Source organism: Myotis nattereri, assembly GCF_964212035.1.
Source record: "Myotis nattereri genome assembly, chromosome: 21".
NCBI classification, from domain to species: domain Eukaryota; kingdom Metazoa; phylum Chordata; class Mammalia; order Chiroptera; family Vespertilionidae; genus Myotis; species Myotis nattereri.
The window spans coordinates 6,698,147-6,717,891 of record NC_138097.1 but is presented as its reverse complement, the minus strand read 5'-3'; the positions used below and the strand labels follow the sequence as shown (position 1 = coordinate 6,717,891).

Below are 19,745 nucleotides of genomic sequence, written 5' to 3'. Positions count from 1 at the left end.
CACTTCCAAAAACACAGCTGCACAGAAGTGACTCCAACAAAGAGCCCAGCTGGGAGACCTACAGCCACTAAAAGACATGCTGATCCAGTGACCTAGGTGATGAAGACACCTGAGGACTCTGGAGTCTGAGCAAAGTGAGGCACAGCACAGGGATGTAAAGCAAGTGATGGGGTGCCGGGCAGCTCTGTGGCCCCTCAGCAGGTTTAACATGTCTTGGAAAGGCCGTAGGGACTCCCAAATCACAGCTCAACTCACACCATAAACACCAGCAGAGCCCCTTTTTGCAACAGACACCCACCTATATGCATCCTTAGAGAAAAGCAACACAACATTGAGGCCTTTCAGAGGGGAACGTTTAGACCCGCATCTCAGGCCTCAGCCCTCTGCTGTTCACCACCACCCCCAGCCCCGTCGCCCTGAGCATGAAAGTGAAACTCCTCCCAGGAGTAGAAGGAATAGGGAGAGATAGAAACATCAATGAGAGAGAATCATGGATTGGCCGCCTCCCACAGGTCACCCCTGGGGATGGGGCCCACAAGTTGGGCATCAGCACTGGCCAGGCAGGCCTCTCTGTTTGGAGGGCTTTACGTGGTGCCCACTCAAGCCGCTGAGCTAAGCAAGTGACTCTTAGCCATCAGCAGGTCACTGTATTGGCAGCAGCACCAACCCAGGAGCGGAAAATCAGAGAACACAGCATAAACCTAAAACTGCCCCCATCCTTTGTGCACGTGGTGTGAGAGTGCCTGATGGTACAGCCTCGCCTGGTGGGAGGAGTGCACCTGCTGACAGGTGTGCAACTTGGCTGAGCCCAAGTCCTTAACAAGGAAGGGGTGGGGCTGAGAGCCTGTACCGGGTTTGAGAGCTGAGTCTAGAACTCTCAGTTCCACAGTCGGTCCACTGATGCGGCTCCTGGAAATAAATGGCGATTCGGGCCAGCTTTTGTTCAACACACAGTTTATATATGATTATAAATGAAAATTAACCGCTTAGTTTTACCATTGTCTATCCACACTTCTAAAATTATTTTGTTCCCATCAACCTAATTACAGAAATGTGATCCGTTCCTGGTAGGTAACAACACATTCATTTTGTTTTGTGGAGTCTCACCTAGAGAGCTCAGATCAGAGATTCTTCTCCAACCCCTGCCCCGGGAGGGTTGTCAGTCTGTCCCAGCGAACCGGGCCTCTGGTCCCACCTCCTCCTTCCCCCGAGCCCCGGCAGCTCTACAACACCTTGTTCCTCAGGAACCTATGCTGGAAAGCTAGCCCTCTCCTGGGCGGTTGAGAAAACTACATTACCCAGAAAGCAATGCGACCACGCACGGCATTTTGGTGCCAGCGCATCCGGTTAGGGCGGAACTTCCGCAGTCTTCTTCCCGGCGGACATTTTTACTTCTCCCCTGGCTATTCACCGGCTCCCGGGTTTCAGGGCGCCCATCAGGAGAAGGAGGAGACGTGGGAGGCAGCGTCCGGCGGTGCAGGGTGTGTCCGAGCCCGTTGAGCCGCAGCCTTCGGGATTGGGGCGACCGTGCCTCCCCGACTCCTCTCCGCTGACAGAGTCCACTCAGCGTCACCCCATTGAACCCTCCAGCCTCTGTTCCCGCCGCCGCTCGGGTCCCGCAGCCCAGGGCGCAGCGTCCAGCACAGTGAGTCCTCGTGGGGGGCCCGGGGTGGGAGGGGGAGGAGGGCGACGGGCTGCGGGGCCGCCGGGGGAGGCCGTGGGGGGACTGAGCCGGGAGGGGGGACACCCAGGCCTGGTTTGTGTCTAAAGGCGGCACAGAGGACGGGAGGCGGGTCCGGGAGGAGGTTCACTTTCCTGCCCAGGGCGCCGGCGCTGCGGGCGGCTGTGAGCGGCAGAGGGATGAGGCTGAGATGCGGGTGTGAACGTTCCCCAAACGCCCAGAGGAGGAGCCGCCTCCGGGGAGAGGGCGGCAGTGAGGGCGGAGGAGGGGCTGTGAGCACAGCGACCAGCAGGAGGCGCCCTGAGGACCCGCCCTGAGGGAGGGCAGCTCCGCGGCGCTGGACCTCGGGCCTGAGCCCCTGGGTCCTGGGGTGGGTGCCGGGCCCTCAGCAGCCCTTTAGTGCCCACAGGATCCTGCAGGTGAGAGCCGCTGAGCGGGCCTGGCTGTGGGGCTGTGTCAGGGCCTCACACTATGGTGGCCTCTGAGGTAGTGGGGTCCTGGGGCTGTCCAGCCCCTCTTCTCGGGGTACCTTGGACCTGAGCACCTTGAAGAGACACCGAACCCAGAGTCCTAAGTCCAGGTCAAGGGTCAGTTGAGTGGCACCTGATTTTGGCAGCCAGTGGAACTGTGTGTGACAGGTCCTTCCGTGCATGGGCTCCAGAATGTGCAGAGGCTTGGAGTGAAGACTCAGCTGCTTCAGGGACGAGCAGGGGTCCATTTTTTAAAAATAGGAACTGGAATCAGTAGGACCAGAATCAAATGCAGAGGAGCTTTGTGACCACCTGGGTTTCTGTTCTGCTGGTGATGGGGTCATTGGGGTCATTGGTCAGTAGAGCAGGTGACCTGTCCCAGGTCTCATTAGACTCCCTGTGGCTGCAGCACGATGCACAGTATGGGTGTGAGGACAGTGGTAGGAAGCCCAGGATGAAGCTGCTGTGATAGTGTTGGTGAGTGTGAGGGTAACTGGAGCACAGTGGTGGTTGTGGATGTGGAAGAAGCAGTTGCATTTTGGTTCAGTGATTTAGGTGTGGCCACAGAGATTTTCTAATTTTGCGGATTGGAGAGAGGGTTGAGAATCAGAGATGATGTAAAGGTTTGGATGTAGCACCTGAAGGTATGAAAGCACCATCAACTGAGATGGAGAAAGTCATAGTGGGAAAAGTAATGTTCATGAGAAATATACAACGTTTTATTTTTCCCTATTAGGATATGAGATTTTTCAGAGACCAGTTCATGACCATCTGGAACGCTGAGGAGTAGTTCAAGATGAAGACTACTTAAAAAAAATAGTAAAAGAGTATGGACCAGGGAGGATTTGTAGATCACCTTCTTTTTCTTCTTCTTCTTTTTTTTTTTTTTTTGTTGGAGGTGGAAGAGTAATTCAAAAAAGGTGAGACTGTGGCTGGTGCATATTTATTTATTAAACACTCATCAGGATTTCTTGTGACCCTTTGTGTGGCCTGGTTTGTTGCATCCAGTTTGGTTGATTTGCTAATGGGCATGAGTGGGCATCGGTGAGACTCACTGGGCATGGGGTAGAGGACCATAGGCAGTGGGACTTGAGTATTGAAGGCTGTGAGTGGAGAAGAGACATCAAATGCAGCACCAGTAGAGTTGGGCTCTGGAGAACTGAGATCTGATGTGGTTCTCAGTAGGTGAGGTTAAAGGACAAAACAAGTTGGGAGGGAGGCCTATACCTTAACTGAAGGCTGTGTCTTGGGTGTGGGCAATCCGAGTCAGGTTAGTACGTGATACTGTTTGAACTCGCCATGCAGTCTCTGGAATACACATGCTGAGTAATGACTAAGACCAAGGAGATGTCTGTGGGAGCTGGGGCTATGGGAGTGCAGGTGTGAGAGAGGTGTGGGAGAAGGATGATGTGCTTTTGGAGAGCAAATGTGAATTGATGGCCACGGATTCCTTATATTGACATAGAGGGAACGAAGGTTGAGTCCATTTCTGGTGATAACTGGATGATACAACATGGGCAATTTTAGGGTAACTCCTGAAAAGACAGGTGTTGTGGCGCTACATGCCAGGTCCAGTATTTAGGTGTCATATAGGTGTACACCTGCCTGTTGTTGTTGGGCTGATACTATGATCAATAGGAATGTGATAGCATACATCAGTGTCACCTGGGCTTGAATATCTCTACTGACAAGGGGAAGGGAGAAGGGTAAGAGAGGAGTACATTACAGAGGGTTAGTTAGAATGTTGAAAAGAAGGTGGTTAGAAAACATACCCTCCTCTTCATGGCACATATGTGTTTTCTTTGAAGTTGTGACTCTGGGAATGAAGCTGTATGAGAGAAGTGGGATAGGAAGAATTATGTGGAGCAGGTAGCACAAAGTGTTGGCCTCAGCACCCTAGGACTGGAATAGAAAGGGTGACGAGTGATGCTTGTTTTTCGGAGTCTTGGAAGGAGAATCTGTTAGACAACAGGGATATTGCTCCACAAGACCAGTGTCAAATCACTCACATCTCTCTTTACGGCCAACATTTATCTGTACCCTATGTTGGTGACACCCATTGCATTGACCCTAAATGTGAGGCCCTGAGGTCAGGTATAATCAATCTGGGCATCTGCTCTATTGCTGTGGGATGACACAGGATCAGTAGGAATATAAGAAGCGAGTGACTCTGTTGAATGCAAGACCTGCTATTTTCTGTGATGTGGGAGTGGAGGGAGCAGATGGATATGGAGAGTAAGAAGTATGACGAAAGTAAAGCCTAGGAGAGAAGCTGATCATGGACTGAACTGTCCCTATTATGACAGGATATGGACTTTGAGGACGTGGCCATTGCCTTCTCTCAGGAGGAGTGGGGGCTCCTTGATGAGGCTCAGAGACTTCTGTACTGCGATGTGATGCTGGAAGTGTTTGCACTTGTCTCATGTGCAGGTAAGAGCTTCGCATTGTCCCAGTGTCCTGAGGTGATGCTCTTTCTTCTTTTAGTCTAAAAACATAGCTTTCTCTCTCCCACAGCCAGACCTAGCGTTCTGCTAATTTCTGCCCCTGTCTTGTCAAATGTGCTGTGGCTGCTGGTGCTGAGCTGTGTGGACAGCCCTGACCAATGGACTCCAGGAACATCCATGACACACATTGCCTCAAAAAGTACAGAAAGTGTCTGGGAATCGGGAGTATTACAGGCAGCTTAATGGGCCCCATCTTCCTCTTCCTCTCCCTGGGAGGATGACAATACCTACATTCATTACCTTCTCCCCCCTTTCTCTAGGGCAGTGGTCGATAAACCGCAGCTCGGGAGACACATGCGGCTCTTTCTCCCCTTGAGTATGTCTCTTCCACAAAATACCACGTGCAGGCGCGCACGTACATTGTGATTGAAACTTCGTGGCCCATGTGCAGAAGTTAGTATTTCATGGAAGAGCCACACTCAAGGGGCCAAACAGCCGCATGTCGCTCGCAAGCTGCAGTTTGCCGACCACTGCTCTAGGGAAAGGTGCTTTATGACAGGTTATGTTCTTCACTTACATGAACCATAGTCTATGCTTGTTAGACCCTTCTTCAATTGTTGTTTGTAATATTACCTTAGCTGAGTACTATTATGGGCCTAATTGCTCTGGGACAGAGCTGGCTGCTCTCCTCCGTTGTCTTTCATTAATATGTGGAATTTTTAGGGTTTATGCATCAGTAGAGTAGAAGATTCTGGAAAAATCTGGTTTCCTCACAGGGTGAACATGCAAGATGGTCTCAGGAGATCTGGCCATGCTAAGTGACAACTGGGGGGAAGGTATGACATAGTGGTGGTGGTCAGATGGTACCAGGAACCAGCTAATTTATTTTTTATTTTTTACTTTTTAAATACATTTTTATTGATTTCAGAAAGGAAGGAAGAGGGAGAGAGAGATGGAAACATCCATGATGAGAGAGGATCATGGATCGGCTGCCTCCTGTAAGTCCCCCACCGGGGATTGAGCCCACAACCCGGGCATGTGCCCTTGACCAGAATCGAACCTGGGACCTTTCAGTTCACAGGCCGAAGCTCTATCCACTGAGAAAAACCAGCTAGGGCAGGAACCAGCTAATTTTCAACAGTGTTTAGGGGCAGGTGCCATTGGCTACACCACATTTTTGCCTTCTCTCCCCATAGTTGACACTTTCCTGACTTGCATTTCATCTGTGATTTCCTGGTGTTGTTACTGTCACCTTTGTCATTTTTTTGCATCCTGTCCCTCTGCACTGCTCCCTGTGCCATATTCTCCTACATTGACCTGCACATGTGTTATGAGATGCCCCTACCTGCTTACGTAGTCCTCGAACACCTACTACTCTTATTAAATTTCACTTGGAATAAGACATAACCAACCTTCTGCACAGCTTGCCCCTGTCATCAGCAGACCAGCCCTGCTGAGCACTGTTAGCAGAAGACTTAGCTGGGGATGCATCTTCTCTTCCACGTGGTCTTGCCATGTGTGTGTCAAGTTTCTGGTGAGGCCTTCACTGATATTTGACCTTCAGAGGCCCAGACCTTCCCAGAAGCTTCTTAGATACGTCCCGCATATCTCTTATTTTCAGACAATTGCATAGAACCAATGTATTATGTGCAAAACACTTTAGCAATGGGACTTCCCCTGCCACCACAGTCAACATTCAGTTCTTCCTCAATTCTCTCGTTTCAGATTGTTGGCATAAAATGGATGATGAGGAGGTCGGTCCTGTACCTTTCGTATCTATACAAGGAGAGTCACAGGTCAGGGCTTCTAAGACAGCTCCAGCAACCCAGAGGACCCATCTGTGTAAGTGGTGTTTCTCAGTGTTCAAAGACATTCTGCACCTGACTGAGTCCCAAGCAGCAGACATTGAGCAGAAAGCCTTCTTCAGTGATGCTTGTATGAGAGACTTCTGTTTCAGTGCAAACCCTTACCAGCAACAGAGGGATGGCAGTGGAGAGAAGCCCTGGAAAGAAGACATGGACAGGGCCTCGTTTGTGACCAGGTGCAGCTTCTATTTATCTTGGGTGCCTTCAACCAGTAGGGAGGTTGGGAAGGTCTTCCTAGCCACCTCAGAGCTTCCCCAGCACCAGGCCCCTCCAAACACTGAAAAGCCACACAGTGAAAGTGAGATTTCACAGGAGTATCTTGGTGGAAAAAGTTTTCATCAGACTTGCAACTTTGAGAAATTTGGCAGCCACAAGCAGAAAGTTGTTCAGCATCAGGGTGCCTGCTCTGGAGAAGTGAAATATGAGTGTGACAAATGTGGGAAAGTTTTTAAACGAATCTTTCACCTCGTTCGACATGGAAGAATTCACACTAGGGAAAAGCCCTATGAGTGTACTGATTGTGGGAAGTCCTTTGGACAAAGGTCCGACCTTATTTCACACCACAGAGTTCACACTGGAGAAAAACCCTATGAGTGTAGTGATTGCAGAAAGTCCTTTAGGCAAAGCTCTCAGCTCACTGAACACCACCGTATTCACACTGGAGAAAAACCCTATGAGTGTACTGATTGTGGGAAATCTTTTAGGAGAAATAGTAAGCTGCTTAACCACAAGAGAGTTCACACTGGAGAAAAACCCTATGAGTGTACTGATTGTGGGAAATGTTTTAGGAGCAACAATACGCTTGTTAACCACAAGAGAATTCACACTGGAGAAAAACCCTATGAGTGTACTGATTGTGGTAAGTCTTTCAGGACAAGCAGTGACCTCTCTGAACATAAGAGAATTCACACTGGTGAAAAACCTTTTGAATGTAGTGATTGTGGGAAGTTCTTTAGACTGAAGTCTACCCTTACTCGACACCACAGAGTTCATACTGGAGAAAAGCCTTTTGTGTGCAGTTATTGTGGAAAGTCCTTTAGACATAGACCTACGCTCATGGACCACCACAGAACTCATAATAGAGAAAAGCCCTATGAGTGTACTGGTTGTGGGTAGTCCTTTGGACAAAGATCCTACCTCATTTCACACCACAGAGTTCACACTTGAGAAAACACATATGAGTGTAGTGATTGTGGGAAGTTCTTTAGAGAATGATGTTCGCTCATGGACCATCACAGAAGTCACACTGGAGAAAGGCCTTATGAGTGTAGTAAATGTAGGAAATGTTTTAGCAGCAAACTTAGCCTTGTTAGACATCTGAGAGTTCACATTGGAGAAAAGGCTTAAATGTGGAGGGCACGTTTTATCTTTCTCTACAACACTGCAGGAGACTTAAAGCCATTTACCTGAGTATAAACTGCTTTTATCTGAACATACACTGTGCGAAATTCCTTATAAGTTTGAGGTACAAGTGAGGCTTGAAGGAGCTGCATTGCACTTGCTAACTTCTGTGGACTCCTGCCTCATTGAATGTCACTGCGAGTATTTGTGGCTGAAATAATCTCACCACCTGGCTCACCTGAACAGTGTGCATCAGTCACCACGCCTGCGTGCTCAGTGAAGAGGAATTCTGTGTTGTCCCTTGTGCTTGAGAAATTTATCAATACTTTCAGCTCTTGGCTGTATCTTCATTCCTTACTCTCTGACGAGAAAATTGACCTGACCCAGGTTTCGTCCAGAGCCCCCAATCTTAACTAAGAAGTGCTACCTATTTCAGGGACATTTTGGTTCTCACTTTATGCTGTGATGAATTGTTTCAGGTTCCTATTCACCATCCTGCAAACCTCTTGCTGTCCTCTGCTCTGGTTTATGATCTTTTTGTAAAGGGGTTTTTTCTTTTCTACCTTTAATTGTTTTGATTCTTTTAATTCCCGGAATGATTGAAAAAAAAAAAAAAAAAAGTCCTCTGTCAGCATGGAGAGGTGAACAGATATGGTGGAGTCCCAGACTTGTGCTATGGAAGGCACAGCATGATTTCAGAACAGCAGTCTTTGTCCAATATTGGCTTATTTTGTATTGCTGACCAACGCGCTGAAAGTGTGCATGACTTTGTAGTTCTAATTTGAAGCCTGGTGCCTCTATTATTGGTGATGCCATGGTCACCCAGAAAAGGAGGCCTTTGTGCTTCTGTGAACAATATGAATTTTATTCTCTCTTCTCAGCATTTATTACATAATTCTCAGCAGTGTTTCGGGGATTCTTACCCATCTACAGTAGAGGAGCCATATGCCATAATGTACAAAATTTCAGACTGGTGTCATTTGTTGTAAGACACTGAGGTTTAGATTGAACCACAATTAGACAGGAACACTGTGTTCACAGTGAGTGGGAAAGACTGGAGTAAATTAGATGAAAAGTGCCTCTTCTCAACGTTATCCACAAATGGTCAGTGGGCTGTGACTTGTGTGATCTTTGTGTACAGACATTCTCAGGACCTTCATCACTGTCTCCTGTGGCTGAAATAAATGGCAGAAAAAATAATGTGATAGTTTTTTGGATTCCCCTCCCCCATCTAGGGTGTTCACCTCAGGGTTTGCTCAGCAGGCAACACCTCAAAGCTAGAGGCAGGCTAAGCCTGTAATCAGTCCCAGGATGTGTCTTTTGTGATTCTTTTTGATTCCGATGGCAATAGACTTCACTGCTTGACAATATTTGCTGCCATTGATACATGGCCAGTCCTCTCAGGAAATTAGAAAAGAGATGGTAGAGCCCATATAGGATTGCCATTTTAATTTTCTAACAAGATAGGAATCTAGGTCTTTATTTGAAAGTACTTTAAAGGCTTTATTTAGGTATCTTTATAACTGAAATGTAACAAAATGTACTTTTCTCATGTGTACTATTTGGTGAGCTTGGACATATGGATCAAGATGTAAAACCATCACTTGTGAAATAAACTTATCTCTTACCCCCATACAGGTGCAGTGGTTCTCAACCTTCTGGCCCTTTAAATACAATTCCTCATGTTGTGATCCAACTATAAAAATATTTCGTTGCTACTTCATAACTATAATATTGTTACTGTTATGAATTGTAATGTAAATATCTGATATGCAGGATGGTCTTAGGCGACCCCTGTGAAAGGATCGTTCGACCGCCAAAGGGGTCGCGACCCACAGGTTGAGAACTGCTGGGTTAGGGCAAAATAAATATTTTATATATCTTTAAAATAACTTATTGACTTTTTTTTTGAAGGGAGGGTGACAGAAAATGAGAAATGGCGATAGGGACCTAACCCGTTTGGCTCAGTGGATAGAGCATTGGCCTGTGGACTCAAGGGTCCCAGGTTCGATTCCAGTCAAGGGCATGTACCTTGGTTGCGGGCATATCCCCAGTAGGGAGTGTGCAGGAGGCAGCTGATCCATGTTTTTCTTTCATCAATGTTTCTAACTGTCCCTCTCCCTTTCTCTCTGTAAAAAAGCAATAAAATATATTTTTTTTAAAAAAGAAAGAAAGAAATAGCGATATGAAAAAGATGCAGCTAACTGCTGCCTCCCTCATGCCACCTACAGGTCTTCCAGGCAGGAATGGAACCCCAGGCTTTTCAGGGCAAGGGATGGTGCCCAACCAACTGAGGCTCACTGGCAGGGAAGAATATTGCTGTATTACTTATTAATTATTGTATTAATTTCCATACCAACAACTCTACACCTACTCTTGCAACATCCTGTATATTCTTACTGCCCTTTTATAATCTCACTTGCTGCCTTTCTTAGCTCTCCATGCAGTCATGCATTTTCCTCCCTTTATAATAGAATAGTTCATAATTTTCATAATTTTTTATTTTATTTTATTGATTTTTTACAGAGAGGAAGGGGTAGGGATAGAAAGTTAGAAACATAGATCAGCTGCTTCCTGCACACCCCTTACTGGGGATGTGTCTGCAATCAAGGTACATGCCCTTGACAGGAATCGAACCTGGGATGCTTTAATCCACAGGCTGACGCTCTACCCACTGAGCCAAACTGGTTAGGGCAATTTTCATAATTTTATAAGCATTGGAAGGTGTGTAGTCTTTAACAAACACTGGTGTCCCCCATGCTACACAGTTTGTGATTCAACAATAATGTTCACGTGGATAAAGTTTTTTTTTTTTATTGCTGAGAAGTACTGTGTTCTATGGATACCACTTTATCTATTGGTCTGTCTATGGTTTTGGTTATCTCCAGGTTTGTGGTATTATAAACAAATCTGCTGAGAATATTTCCTTTAGTTCTCTATATAAATGTTTGTTTTACTTCTAAAACTGTTTTCATGTAGGTCAATGTTTTACATTTAAGATATGCGGAACTGACCCAGCAGAGTCATTCTCTTTGCCTTACCACTAACCCACAGTATATAAAAATTCTAGTTTTTCTGCTACCCTGCCAGCACATGCAGTGGTTAATCTTTTCAAATAGTAGCCCCGGAAATGAATAGAGTGTTAACTCACTTTCCTTTTAATTCCATTTAGCTAAGTAATTTTTATAGTGAGTGTTTTCTCATGGGTTTATTTACACTGTCTATATCTCTTTTGTTAAAATATCAGCTTGAAATCTTTTCTAATTGTTTAAATAAATTTATTATTTTCAGGTAAAGGGGTCCTGTGTAGCATCTAACATGTATGTTTGAATTTCACTCATTCCTCAATGATTCCATGAATTCTTTGCCATATGCAATCCGAGGTTTTGAATATTGGAAGCAAAATTGTTTTCCACACATTAATTAATTAATTTATTTATTCATTCATTTATTTTGTAAAGAGCAGGGTTTTATTCACTTCAACAGGGAAGCAAAAACTATAGCAGAGACATAATTGGTTACTGCACTAGTGTAATATCTGTTAGGGTCACCATGAATGACTCTGCTGGGTCAGTTCCGCATATCTTAAATATATTCATGGTGACCCTAACAGATATTACACTAGTGCAGTAACCGAGATTTGAGCCCAGAATTTACATCCAGATGGGGCCACTACTGGGTCCCTTTCAGCACCTTCCCAGGGTGCACACATTCTAAGCCACATAGTTATGTCTTCCTCATTAATGACACCATTTCTGCAGCATTTACACCTGCTGCCTCCTATACTGGGTGTGAGGTGCTGGGCTGCTGGAGCTCATGCCCAGAGCTGCTTCAGCAGGAGAATCCTGAGCAGATCATGACTCATCTGCATTCTCTGGTCCCCCAGAGAAATGTGGGGAGCTGTCTCTAGCAGGGATGAGCCAGGGGCCTCCAGACTCTTCTTGCCCATGGAGTGACCCGTGGTTCAGAGGTTGCTCCGCGAGTGCATGTGGATGTTGCCAGGCTGGCTGCGGGGCTCCCTGAGATCCCAGATGAGTGAGGCTGCACTGTCAGTGAGCAGAGGGAAGGGCAGGACAAAGACAAGCCACTGAGTGCCTCCTGGCGGCAGGGTCATCACTGTGGCCTAGCTGCACCACAGAGCTGCACGCTTCCACAGTGGCTCCCTATTTATTTACCTTAAAACCTGTTTTTATTGCTTTTAGAGAGAGGAAGGAAGACTGATAAAGAGAGAGAAACATCAAAGAGCAAGAGGAACATGGCCCGTTGGCTGCCTCCAGCACAACACACACTGCAGACCGAGCTCACAACCCAGGCATGTGCCCTGACTGGGTTTCGAACCAACGACCACTTGGTTCCTGGTTTGATGTTCAACAGTTGAGCCACACTGGCTGGGCATGTCTTCCATAAATTTAATCCTAAAGGCCATTAAGTCCCACTTGTAAGATACACTTTTAAGTTAATCTGCATTGCTAACATTCTTCTCCATTTTTTTCTAAGTTTAAGCATTCAATAATATAATAAGTGAAGTTAAGGTATTTGTCAGTTTCCCTGGTATAAATACTCTCATCATTGTCAGCTTCAAAGTGCCAACTTTATGACACTGAATTGCTGGGGTCCAACCCCAGCAGGTCCAGGGGTTCCCAAAGGCGTAGACGGAGTCAGCGAAGAAGGAAGGACACGGAGACAGTGTTCAGTTGATCAGCAGCCTAGCCAGGATCTCCAGCCAGGATCTCCAGCCAAGTTCTGGTCTGGATCTCCAGAGAGGTTCTGCTGTTTATTGTCTTGTTACATCCGTATTTATACCAGTTGATTTTAATCCTGTCAATTTCTATTACAAAGGTTAGGGTGTTTCTTATCTCCATTCCAGGGAGTAAAGGTTATGTAGCTTAAGCATGATTGTTTGTAGTTAAAGTGATTAACTACCCGCCTGGCACTTAGTTAAGGAGTTTCATCCCCTCCCTAACTTCAGGGAAAAATCCCTACCTGGGGAAACAACCTTTCTCGGAGAGGTGACCTTGGTTAAAACACAGCGCTAAGGGGAGCAAACATATTAAGAACAGTATGCTATATATGCCAGGTCCCTTGAAACATATGCTGTGCAGATGTTTCTTTCCTGCAGCGACTGTGTCAAGCAGCAAGGATGGACCGGCTTCCGGCACTGAATATGGGCATGATAAGATACTACAGTAGTACATCATGATGCTTTATTTCCAGCACACTGATAGAGTAGAAACAAATATACTCAAGAACATTCATTATAAACTAGTAAAACAATTGGGAAGGGGCAATTTTTAAACCTTATTTAAAATTTTGTTTTAAGTATAATTGATTTTAAAATGTACATTCAAAAGTATACTTTATTGATATCAGGGAGAAAGAGAGAGATAGAAACATAAATGATGAGAGAAAATTACTAAAAGGCTGCTCCCTGTACCTCCCTTCTCCCTGGGAATTGAGCCTGCAACCCATGTATGTGCTTGACCATGAATAGAACCATGATCTCCTGGTTCATAGGTCGGTGCTCAACCACTGAGATCCACCAGCTGGGCTATAGTATTTAAAAACATTTTTTAAATATATGTATTTTTCATTGTTGATAGTATTACAGATGTCTCCCTTTTCCCCCTGTATATATATACTCTTTGGTGGATCTATTTCAAGCCTCTCCTTCCCTCTCCCCTCTGAGATCTGTCAGTTTGGACCAGTTGAGCACACCTCCAGTCCCATGTCGTCCTTCAGCACCAGATGTGGTGCCTCCACCAATACACACCAAAGTCATTGACTGGGATTAGCCCTCCTCTGGGGTTGGAAAAACTACATTATCCAGAAAGCACTGCGCCCGAGTCTGACACTATGGCCAGCGGGCTGGATCCGCCCGGTTTGAAATGAATAAAACTAAAAAAAAAAAAAAAAGACCGTACCCTTTTATGTAATGATGTTTACTTTGAATTTATAGTATTTCACACAAACACTCCATCCATGCTTTTGTTCCGGCCCTCCGTTCCAGTTTAAGAACCCATTGTGGCCCTCGAGTTAAAAAGTTTGCCCACCCCTGGGTTAAGAGCATTTTGGTGCCTGCACATCCGGTTAGGGCGGGACTTCCTGCGTACTCCTCTGCCGGGTCATTGTGAAGGTTCCTGTGGGTTCACTGACTCACAAGCTTCAGCGCTCTGGTAGCAAGTAGGAGGAGGTGTTGGAGGCAGCGTCCCCGCTGGGCAGGGTGTCTCTGAGGCTTGTTGATCCTCAACCCGCGGGATTGGGGTTTCCTTGCCTCCCCGACTCCTCTCCTCTGACAGAGTCCACTCAGCCTCACCCCATCGAACCCTCCAGCCTCGGGTGCCCTCGCCACTCAGGTCCCGAAGCCCAGGTCGCAGCGTCAGAACAGTGAGTCCTCGTGGGTGGCACAGGGTGTGAGAGGGGAGGAGGGCGATGGGCTGCGGGCCGCCGCCGGGTGAGGCCGTGGGCGGGGGACTGAGCCAGGAGGGGGAGACACCCAGGCCTGGTTTGTGTCTAAAGAGGACAAAGAGTATGAGAGGCGGGTTCCGGTGAGGAGTTTTACTTTCATGCTCAGGGCGACGGGGCTGTGGGTGGTTGTGAACAAAAGAGGGACATTGAGCCCCGAGGAATGCAGGCATCACTCGGCCCCAGGGCTGGGGTAGGGCCCTCAACAGCCCTTTAGTTCCCACAGGTTCCTGTGGATGCAGAGCCGCTGAGGGGACTGGGCTGTGGAGCTTATGTCAGGGCCTCACACTGTCGTGGCTTCTGGGGTCCTGGGACTGTCCAGCCCCTCTTCTCCGGGGACCTTGGACCTAGGGACCTTGAAGAGACACCAAGCCCAGAACCATAAGTCCAGGTCAAGGGTCATAACAGTGGCACCTGATTTTGGCAACCAGTGGAATTGTGTGTGACAGCTTCCATGCATGGGTTCCAGAATGTGCAAAGGCTTGAAGTGAAGACTCAGCTGATTCAGGGAAGAGCAGGTGTCCATTTTTTAAAAATAGGAACTGCAAACAGTGGGACGGGAATCAAGTGCAGAGGAGCTTTGTGACCACTAGGGTTTCTGTTCTGCTGGTGATGGGGTCATTGGGGTAATTGGTCAGTAGAGCAGGTGATCTGACCCAGGTCTCATTATACTCCCTGTGGCTGCAGCATGATGTACAGTATGGGTGTGAGGACGGTGGTAGGGAGCCCAGGACGGAAGCTGCTGTGATAGTCTTGGTGAGTGTGATGGTACCTGGCGCACAGTGGTGGTTATGGATGTGGAAAAAGCAGTTGCATTATGGATTAATGATTTAGGTGTAGCAACTTGGATTTTCTTATTTTCAGCATTGGAGAGAGAGGTAAGAATCAGTGATTAGCCCTCACTCGCTGCCAACATCCGCCTTGCCGCCCGCACGCCCTGCCGCTGCCTGGCAGAAATGCTTTGCTTACACACAGTCCTTCGCCAGATGAGGCCTGTGTCCAGGCCACTGGCTCCTCATCTCACTCGGGCTTATGCCAAATATTTAAAATTTGGTGCAGAGGCTGGAGCCTTAATGCTTCAAGGTGTCGACCTTTTAGCTGATGCTGTAGCCATTACTATGGGTCCAAAGGGAAGAACAGTGATTATTGAACAGAGCTGGGGAAGTCCCAAAGTAACAAAAGATGGTGTGACCCTTGCAAAGTCCATTGACTTAAAAGATAAATATAAAAATATTGGCGCTAAACTTGTTCAGGATGTTGCCAATAATATAAATGAAGAGGCTGGGGATGGCACTACCACAGCTACTGTGCTGGCTTGCTCCATTTCCAAGGAAGGCTTTGAGAAGATCAGCAAAGGTGCCAATCCAGTGGAACTCAGGAGAGGTGTGATGTTAGCTGTTGATGCTGTAATTTCTGAACTTAAGAAGCAATCTAAACCTGTGACAACCCCTGAAGAAATAGCTCAGGTTGCTACAATTTCTGCAAATGGAGACAAGGAAATTGGCAACATAATTTCTGATGCAATGAAAAAGGTTGGAGGGAAAGGCGTCATCACTGTAAAGGATGGGAAAACACTGAATGATGAATTAGAAATTACTGAAGGCATGAAGTTTGATCAAGGTTATATTTCTCCATACTTTATTAATACAGCAAAAGGTCAGAAATGTGAATTCCAAGATGCATACATTCTGTTGAGTGAAAAGAAAATTTCTAGTGTTTAGTCCATCGTACCTGCTCTTGAAATTGCCAATGCTCACCACAAGCTCCTGGTCATAATTGCTGAAGATGTTGATGGAGACGTTCTCAGTACACTGGTTTTGAATAGGCTAAAAGATGGTCTTCAGGTTGTAGCAGTGAAAGCTACAGGTTTTGGGGACAATAGGAAGAACCAGCTTAAAGACATGGCAATTGCTACTGTTGGTGCTGTGTTGGGAGAAGAAGGATTGACTCTTAACCTAGGAGACATTCAGCCTCATGACTTAGGAAAGGTTGGAGAGTTCATTGTGACCAAAGATGATGCAATGCTCTTGAAGAGAAAAGGTGACAAGGCTCAGATTGAAAAACGTATTCAAGAAATCATCGAGGGAGAAACCAAGATATCGGCATAGGTAAACACTGGAGATTGCTGCCTCGCACAACCACTTCAAATATACAACTAAAAGAAGAAATGGACATCATCCAGAACCACAGGAAGGCTGGCTGAGTGGAAATTCTACAACTAGAAGGAAAGAGAAAAGCATACCGAGACTTAGAGGAGGTGCAGCGTGGAAGTAAAATACAGAGGCGCATGCGGAGAGGGTTGGCGGCTGAGGACACGGTTGTCTTTTTCAATCGGGAGGTAGTCTCAAGTTCTGAGCTCCAGTTCCAGTTGAGTCTCTGGGGACCCAGACTAATACAGGAGAAACTGGACTGTCTGGCATCAGTCGGAACTCGAGGGAAGCTTTCTCTCAGGGGTGCTTACAGCGATTGCCGGGACACTGAGAAGTAGGGCCTCTGAGGGCAGGACTGAGAGCAGCCATAACTGCTCGCTGCACCCTGTTGATCCCCTGGGACCCCGCCCTCCCCCAGCCACGGAGGCTTTTGCATATGAAAGGCCTGGCCCTTTGCAATCTGATAATTACCTAAGGAACTGCATCTGGCCCAAGGCCCCAGGGCAACTTGCATTGCAACACAGCTGGCTCCTGCTGGATAGCCTCAGGCAGAGGCTAGATTAGCACCTCCTTAGAGATCCAGGAGCCAGTGTGCCCAGTGGTCAGAGAGGGACCATCCAGATTGCAGCTCCTCAGATTCATAAAGGACGCACTCAGAGGGAAGACTCAGTGAGCACCAAAGCCCCATTGAAGCAAGTCTTGCCCTGGAGGGGTGTCTCCAGCACAGAAGTTCTCCCACTGCAGACACAGCTGATTTTCACAGCCAATTGGCCTGGAGATCAATCCCTCCCAGTGTTACCTACAACAACTAAGGCTTAACTACAACAAGACTGTGCACAAAGCCCACAAGGGGGTGCACCAAGAGTGTCCACCTCAGGTAACTGGGGAGGCTGAGCCACTGGGCCCTACAGGACACCTACCACACAAAGCCACTCTATCAACACAGGGAAGCAGCCAAAATGCGGAGACAAAGAAACAGGTCACAAATGACAGAAATGGAGGAAAGCAAATGACTGGATATAGAGCTCAAAACCACACTTTTAAGGTTTTTCAAGAATTTTCTAGAAACTGCCGATAAACTTAATGAGACCCTCAAGAAATCTAATGAGACCCTCGAGGTTGTGATAAAGGACCAACTAGAAATTAAGCATACACTGACTGAAATAAAGAATATTATACAGACTCCCAACAGCAGACTAGAGGATCGCAAGAATCAAGTCAAAGATTTGAAATATGAAGAAGCAAAAAACACCCAACCAGAAAAGCAAAATGAAAAAAGAATCCAAAAATATGAAGATAGTGTAAGGAGCCTCTGGGACAGCTTCAAGCATACCAACATCCGAATTATAGGGGTGCCAGAAGATGAGAGAGAGCAAGATATTGAAAACCGATTTGAAGAAATAATGACAGAAAACTTCCCCTACCTGGTGAAAGAAATAGACTTACAAGTCCAGGAAGCGCAGAGAACCCCAAACAAAAGGAATCCAAAGAGGACCACACCAAGACACATCATAATTAAAATGCCAAGAGCAAAAGACAAAGAGAGAATCTTAAAAGCAGCAAGAGAAAGAAACTCAGTTACCTACAAGGGAATACCCATACTACTGTCAGCTGATTTCTCAACAGAAACTTTGCAGGCCAGAAGGGAGTGGCAAGAAATATTCAAAGTGATGAATGCCAAGAACCTACAACCAAGATTACTTTATCCAGCAAAGCTATCATTCAGAATTGAAGGTCAGATAAAGAGCTTCACAGATAAGAGAAAGCTAAAGGAGTTCATCACCACTAAACCAGTATTATATGAAATGCTGAAAGGTATCGTTTAAGAAGAGGAAGAAGAAGAAGAAAATGGTAAAGATACAAACTATGAACAACAAATACACATCTATCAACAAGTAAATCTAAAAATCACGTGAATAAATAATCTGATGGACAGAATAAACTGGGGATTATAATAGAATCAGGGGTATAGAAAGGGGGAGAAAGGGGTGTGGAGGATGCAGGAAGAGACAACAAAAATCGTGCACCTATGGATGAGGACAGTGGGGGTGGGGTGAGGGTAGAGGGTGGGGTGGGAAACAGGTGGAGGGGAGTTATGAGGGGAAAAAGAGGAACAACTGTAAGAATCTGAACAATAAAGATTTAATTTTTTTTTAAAAGAGTAATCACTGAGCAGTTAGATACCACAACTAGTGAATATGAAAAGGAAAAACTAAATTAACGCCTGGGCAAACTCTCAGATGGGGTAGCTGTGCTGAAGGTTGGTGGGACAAGTGATATCAAAGTGAATGAAAAGAAAGACAGAGTCACAGATGGCCTCAGTGCTACCCGAACTGCTGTGGAGGAAGGCATTGTTCTGGGAGGGGGCTGTGCCCTGCTTCAGTGCATTCCAGCCTTGGACTCATTAACTCCAACTAATGAAAATAAAAGAATTGGTATAGAAATTATTAAGAAAGCACTAAAAATTCCTGCAATGACCATTGCTAAGAATGCTGGTGTTGAGGGATTGTTGATAGTTTGGAAAATTATGCAAAGTTCCTCAGAAATTGGTTATGATGCCATGCTTTGAGGTTTTGTGAATATGGTGGAAAAAGGAATCATTGATCCAATTAAGGTTGTAAGAACTGCTTTACTGGATGCAGGTGGTGTGGCCTCTCTGTTAACAACAGCTGAAGTTGTGGTCACAGAAATTCCCAAAGAGGAGAAGGACCCCGGGATGGGTGGGATGGGTGGCATGGGAGGAGGGGTGGGAGGTGGCATGTTATAGCCCTGGAATAGTGCTTTACCATCATTACTGAGGACTGAGAGGAAACTCAGGGCATCTCCTCACCTGTAACTTCAGAGAAGTCAGTTGAAGAAAGTGACTGAAGAAAAGGCTGGCTGATGTTCAAGAAAATCACTCTAACAACCAGTTACTGGTTTCAGTTGACAACATACAATCGTTTACTGCTGTCATTGTCCATGCCTAGAGATAATTTATTTTGTATTTTTGAATAAAAATACATTTGTACATTCCTGATTTTTATAAAAAGAAAGAATCGTAGAATCAGCGATGATGTAAAGGTTTGGATTTAGCACCTGAAGGTATGAAAGAACCATCAACTGAGATGGATAAAGTCATAATGGGAAAAGTAATGTTCATGAGAAATATAAAATCTTTTATAAAATCTTTTATTTTTTCCTATTAGGATATGAGATATGGTATCAGAGAACTTGTATCAGAGACCAGTTCATGACCATCTGGAACTCAGCAGGATTTCTTGTGACCCTTTGTGTGGCCTGATGTGTTGCATCCAGTTTGGTTGATTTGCTTATGGGCGTGAGTGGGCATC

At 46.2% G+C, this 19,745-nt stretch overlaps 1 protein-coding gene and 1 pseudogene across 2 annotated transcripts; both read left to right on the top strand.

The window, feature by feature from the left end:
* The first annotated feature begins 1,375 nt into the window (after nt 1–1,375).
* On the top strand, nt 1,376–9,428 carry LOC308535758 (zinc finger protein 416-like). Its single transcript, XM_081114767.1, has 3 exons — nt 1,376–1,645; nt 4,458–4,581; nt 6,321–9,428. The coding sequence occupies exons 2-3, from the start codon at nt 4,461–4,463 to the stop codon at nt 7,574–7,576; spliced, it is 1,377 nt and encodes a 458-aa protein (XP_080970893.1). The 5' UTR covers nt 1,376–1,645; nt 4,458–4,460; the 3' UTR covers nt 7,577–9,428.
* Nucleotides 9,429–15,219: 5,791 nt separating this feature from the next.
* Nucleotides 15,220–19,180, top strand: LOC308535675 (60 kDa heat shock protein, mitochondrial-like; annotated as a pseudogene). The gene is made up of 2 exons: nt 15,220–16,327; nt 18,576–19,180. The product of its transcript is annotated as a 60 kDa heat shock protein, mitochondrial-like (transcript).
* Nucleotides 19,181–19,745: the final 565 nt, after the last annotated feature.